General features: G+C 35.2%; 2 protein-coding genes across 2 annotated transcripts; both read left to right on the top strand.

The window, feature by feature from the left end:
- Positions 1 to 4,753, top strand: LOC145555764 (uncharacterized). Its single transcript, XM_081617487.1, has 4 exons — positions 1 to 706; positions 1,151 to 1,850; positions 1,962 to 2,431; positions 3,485 to 4,753. Exons 1-4 carry the CDS (start codon positions 8 to 10, stop codon positions 3,830 to 3,832), a joined length of 2,217 nt encoding a protein of 738 aa, XP_081473613.1. The 5' UTR covers positions 1 to 7; the 3' UTR covers positions 3,833 to 4,753.
- Positions 4,754 to 5,820: 1,067 nt separating this feature from the next.
- On the top strand, positions 5,821 to 6,378 carry LOC145642694 (uncharacterized). The gene has a single exon (XM_081693867.1). It carries the CDS (start codon positions 5,821 to 5,823, stop codon positions 6,376 to 6,378), a length of 558 nt encoding a protein of 185 aa, XP_081549993.1.

Here is a 6,378-nt window from a genome sequence, read left to right as displayed (position 1 = left end):
TGAGCTAATGAACAAGAAACAAGCAAGCCTATCTTACAAAGGATCAAGGTTGGAAGAAGGTTCGATGTCCATAATAAAACTACTATTACAAAAAAATAAAGTTATTGTCAATGAATGGGACAACGATGGTCTAACCCCTTTACTTAGAGCTGCCCTTCAATCACATTTTCGTGCAATCGAAATTATGCTTGATGAACATCCAGAGTGTTTGGAGACGTGTGATCCAAAGGGAAAGACCGTTTTGCATCTCTTGAAGTTTCAAAGCTATGATGAGGCAAAGAAGTTTTTTCGAAAGAATCCACGAATTCTTAACTTGAAGGATCAACAAGACCATATGGGAAACACTCCAGCACATATTGCTGTAATGAATTGCATTGAAAGGATTTCGAAACAAAGTAATAAGGTCCAAGGAGGGCAAGATGGTAGGGTTACTACGATGAAAACTTCGCAACTCATTAGCTTGAAAGATGATGAACAAGGCAATAATGAAGAAAATACTCTAACACCACCCATTGTAATGAATCGCAAGAAAAACATTCTCGATGAACAAATGGTCATCAAGAGAGACGATGATATTATTGGGGTGATTAGAGCTTTGTTGGAATCATCAACAAACTTCAGCCTTAAAAACAAAGAAGGACTATCAGCTACTGCTCTTTTTCAACAAGTTAAATCGCATTTCTCATGTACTGGATTACTACCAAGGGTAAGATGTTTGGCTTAGCTAGCTACATGTTTTTATTTCTCTCTTTAATTTAGTTGATTTAGTTCAAGCCCTTTAAGATAGGTCTTTTAATTTTAAGTGGAAGTGCTTCTCATTTTCATCTATATTTGGAAAATAAAGTTGAAACTTTGAATTAGATGATTAAAAGCTTAAGAAAAGAAAGTTTAGATAAGGTTGATATATAGAAGACTTTTGAATGAAGAAGTTTAAGAGAGATAATTAAGTGTTCAAGAAAAATAAATTAGATATGGGTGATCTAGAGCTACTGTACCTAAACTTCAATTTAAAACTAAAATAATTTTTAAGCTAAAACGTTAAAGCATGTCCATGCATGATAAATTCTGTAAAAGGTCATTTATTAAGTCAAATTCATCAGGTGAATAGAACATACACACCCTAATTGAACCATATTGTTTCATCTTGTAGCTCGATAGGGAGATAGATGGGTTGTTAGCAGAAAACAAACATGGATGGATGGATGAGAAAACTATAAGCAAAGATTTGGAAGTAGCAAATGTGAATAGTCTAAGCCAAGAAACGGAATCATGTATAAAGCAAGGTTTTTTGAGCATAACAGATCTCCTCTACAAACTATTAAAAGCTTGTGAAATCAAACATAGTGATTACACTCATGAAACAATGAAGTGTGCAAGTTGCTTCAATTGTAATCATACAGAAAGACCTGAGAGTCCAAGGACTAAGAGCAACTGTTGCTACCATAAAATTGAAGGCCTCATGATGGAGCTTTTCGAAAAGAACCCTTTGTACATATATGAAACAAACTCTAGAGGGGAAACTCCACTTCATATATTGGTGCGCGTTCAAGAGCTTCAAATAAGTGAATCACTCTTAAATCAAATCAAGAATTCATATGAAAAAGCAGATGAACTAGATGTTTATTGTCCACCTTGGAGGGTGAAGAATATGGAAGGAAACACACCAATTCATGAAGCACTTTTGCATATTTCTCCAAAGTATAAGAATGAACGAGTTATCAAATTCTTGATGGAATGTGAGCCACATGTTTTTCAAAGACATGATGAACAAGAATGTGATTGCGATATTATTAGTGTGTACTTGAACAATCAAAGAGAGACACCACTTCATGTTTTTTGTAGGAGTCAAGGTAACTTTCAAGTCACATTATATTATTACTCTCTTTAATCTATGATGTTTTATAACATTTTGTTCAACTTATTAACTATATATGGTGCTCTTTTCCTTTTTATTGAAATAGAAAAATGTGATGATGTAAAAATGATCAAGGACATTATTGAAGCAAATACATGGGCTGCAACATATCGCGATGCAACTGGTTTAACCCCATTGCTTACAGCAGCAAAAAGTGGACAAATTGAAGTAGTTCAGCAGTTTTGGGAAATTTCTCCGGAATCAGCACAACTACGTGATTCTGAGGGTCGAACATTTTGGCATATGATGGATATGGCGGAAGCAACTAAAGAAGAAGAGGAAAAATTAATAAGAAAGGCGAAAGAAATAGAAATGATAGCAAGATTATCAAGTGAAACAGATAATGTTGGAAACCCACCACTTGTTCAAGCTATTATTGATCACAACTACAACCTCGCTCAAGTTCTTAGCCAAATTACAGAGAAATGTGTCAAGAAGGTGCTAAACGAGAAGCCTATTTCAATGCGATACATTCTCTTTATACTAAGTATTATTGCAAGCTATCTTCCTGAAAAGGTACGTGTGTGTGTATACATTCAATTCTGTTATATGTTTCTTCATTTATATTGATTCATTTGAATGGAATAGTAAATTATTATTCTACATACCTAATTGAAAGTTTGATTTACATTATTATTCATAAGAACATGTAATTTAAGTATAATAAACTATCAAGCAAGTATAATTTGAATATCAGCTATAAGCATAATGTATATCATGCACCCATTATTATAAAAAAAAAATTTGATAAAGAAATTTACATAGTACAGGGTGATAAATTGATGATAACAATATTAATAATTGTGTTTGATTTAATTTAAGAATTAATCAATCAGTCATACATGTTATAAAGTACTTTGTTTTTTTTATTTGCATCACTTTCCTTTTATGTAATTTTTTAAATGTATTTACTTCTATATTTGGTAACTTTATAGTACACTATATTTATTTTATTATTTCTCTCTCTTACATTAAACCCCACTCAAATTATTTTATTATTTCTCTTTCTTTCATGGTCACCACTAAAATAAATAAAATATATATCCTCTCACACATACTGGCCTTGTTTGGCAAATGGTTGTTGGCGGTTGGCTGTTGCCTGGTTCACTTGGCTTGTTTGACTGTTTATAATGGCTTTTGAAATTGACTGTTTAAGCTAGCTGTTTATAAAAGTGTTTGGTAAATTAATTATTAGTTGTTGGCGGTTTATTAGATAATTTGTGGGCCAACAAGCCAAAAGCCAACAAAAAAGCTACTCAAAGCAGATTTTTCATTTTAGCTTAAAAGCTAGCTTTTTTGCTGACTAAAAAGCCAATTACCAAACACATTTTTTGGCTGTTTGACCATCTAAAAAAGCCAAAAGCCAAAAGCTAACAAAAAAAAACCATTAAAAAGCCAATTACCAAACATGGCCACTTTCTCTTTCATGGTCCCCATCTTACTTTTACTACAATAATTGTTCAGTCACTCACAATATTATATTACTCTCCTAAAACTTTGTAATTCTAGCTCAAGTGAAGCAATATATTTACAATTTCAACAAAATCCGTATGTGTATGTGTGAAATAGTTAGAGAAGAAACTCTGGAAGAAAATGAAGAATGTAGGTGTTAAGAGCATATTTGGAGTGCCAAAATCAGAAATAAGCGGCTATACCAATACAATTGGTGTGATAGCTGCTCTTCTAGCCACAATTGCATTCCAAGGAGCTTTCGCGGTGCCAGGAAGTTATTCAGATAAAGGACATCCAAATCTGTTGGAAAAATCCGATCATCTCAATAAACACGATGCTTCATTACAATTCCTTAGGATAGCTGCATTTTGGGTATTCATGTTGGCGGACCTATTAACTATGTGTCTGTCGATGATGGTCTTGTTTTGCCTTCAATGGATCTTAACCGGCAATGACAAGGAGTAGTTTATAATAACAGACCTTTGTCTATTGCTACTTAATATGGCTTTTATGACAACAATCATAGCGTTTATGATGGGAGTGTTTGCCTCAACTCATCATATCGCGAGTTTCTTGTCCATAACCACTGTTGTTGTGTGCTCTGCGGTGATGGTTCTTCTCCAAAAATGGGTGGTTATGAATCCAATTCAATGTGTTTTCCTCACTGGTTATGTGGCAATTATGGCTACCTTTGAATTTGTTTTTTCGAGCAAAGTAGCAACAAGTGTATCCAACAAATTCAAGTGCATTTGCAACCGACTATTCTTTCAAAAGTCTTAGTCTAAGCTATCCATGTTTTACATAAAAGTTGGATCATGTGTTCAATTAATGTAAGTGTATAAGATCCACTCTAGCGTGTTTTAATTGTGTTGTATTCACTCCATCCCTTTATCAGATTTTAGATGCTTATTTCTAACATTTATTACTTACATAATATAAAGAAGAGGGCATCTAGCCATCTAATTAAGGAACGGGGAGAGTAATTTTAATGTGGTGAAAAATCTCTCTCTTTTTTTTCTTTTTCCTTATTTCATTTTTATTTGCTTGGAAAACCATGTTGTGTAATAATTACTTCGTATATTTTAAAAGACTACTGTAAAATTTTCAGAGAAAATCAAGTTAATCAGGCTGAGTTACAAACTTTGTCAATCAAGGGATAATTTCATCTTTTCAATGATTTAGTGAGGAGTAAATATGTAAGTGTACCCAGATGTAATTGGGATGGCAGATTAACATGGCAAATATTGACTAACGTTGGGTTAGTCAAGGTCGTAACCCTGCTGTTTGTTCTTGATGAACAGAAAACAAAATTTCCTTCACTTTTCCTTTCGAAACTCTAATTCGAACTCCAATGAAATTCAACTTCCTCGAGAAATTCCAGTTGAATACAACTAATTCGATCCCAAGATAATTCGTAAACTCTGCGATTTGAGTTTAAATTGTAGTGGTTGTGGTTTTACTGAATTTGGAGCCAATTACGTTGCTTGAATTTGAGTCAAGGTGTTGCGGCAGTCCAATTAACTCACCAACTTCATTGATATCTGTGGTACGTGGTCGAATTGCTCGAGTATATGGTTCCCCATTAATTATTTGTTACTTGAAATTTTTTATTTATTGTTGAACATGATCGAATTTCTCAATCCACTATTAAAAATGAGCTTTTTTTTTTTTTGAGAAAGTTAATAAGTAAATTTAATGACCCCCATAAAGTTTTTAGTCCACTGTGTGTTATCAAACTCTCATTAGAAGAATTTAATCCAGTCACTGACCATCTGCTCACAACAAATTATCAATTTAAATCTTCAAAAATGAATTAATCTACCTGGGTAAACGACCAAGACAATGGGAGATTGAACTTTTGTTAGGAAAGATTAGGAGAATATTATTTATTGTTATCATATAAATTAGTTTCCTTATTTCTAGCCTTAATTCACTCAAGATAATACTTAGAATATCTTGTGATGTTATCTTAGGAAGCTATGTACTCTTTATATATGATTGAAGATCAATGAGAACAACTCAAGCTTTGAGCCCTAATTACTTTGACATGGTATCTGAGGTAATTTAATCAAAAAAAAAAAAAACAGAGAACCATAAACACTCGACACCATGGCTGGTGATGATACACCACTGCCTCCACCACCGCGAATAGACATTACTTCCCCGTATTATCTCGGTCCCCATGACAGACCGGTGACTTCATTACTCCGACCCGACTTAATGGCGAAAATTATGATGAATGGGCCGGTGATATATAAACCGCGTTGGAGGCACGTCGGAAATTTGTTTTTCTTGATGGGACTATCACCACACCTTCCTCTCCGTGTACTCAAACGGATTGGAACACAATCCATGCCATGTTAATTTCATGGCTTATGAACACAATAGATCCTGAGGTGAAGACCACTCTTTCGAAGTAGAAGGATGCAAAACGGCTATGGGATACTCTCAAGATGCGTTTTGCGATTGTTAATGGACCAAGGATTCAACAATTGAAGTCCTCCATTGCACGATGTGAGCAATCAAAAGTTATGTCCGTGGCCTCGTATTTTGGTAAATTGACAGCTTTGTGGGAAGAATTGAACAATCATGAACCACTTATCACTTGGACATGTTGTGATAGGTGTACGGCAGGCATAGAGCATGAGAAGCGTCGGGATACTGCTCGTCTTCATGAGTTTCTGATGGGGTTGTGCACCGATTTTTATGCCTCAACTCGCACCAACATTTTGTCTCAAGACCCCTTGCCTACGCTGGACAGGGCATACCAACTGGTCACGCAAGACGAACACGTCTGTCTTTCCACCCAGGTTCCAGAGGAACAGCCACCTAATGTGGTGGGGTTCGCTCTCCGAACAAGTCAAGGGAAGCCGAAACAGGCCGCCTCCGATGACAAACCGGACAGGGCAGCTATGCTCTCTTCTCACTGCAAGAAAACAGGACATCTATTCTCGGGTTGCTTTGAATTGAAGGGGTTTCCGGAGTGGTGGCCAAACCCGTCGAAGCGATGA

Source organism: Chenopodium album, chromosome 8 (assembly GCF_948465745.1).
Source record: "Chenopodium album chromosome 8, dcCheAlbu1.1, whole genome shotgun sequence".
NCBI lineage: Eukaryota > Viridiplantae > Streptophyta > Magnoliopsida > Caryophyllales > Amaranthaceae > Chenopodium > Chenopodium album.
The sequence above is the reverse complement of the archived record's forward strand: the minus strand, read 5'-3'. Positions and strand labels throughout refer to the sequence as shown.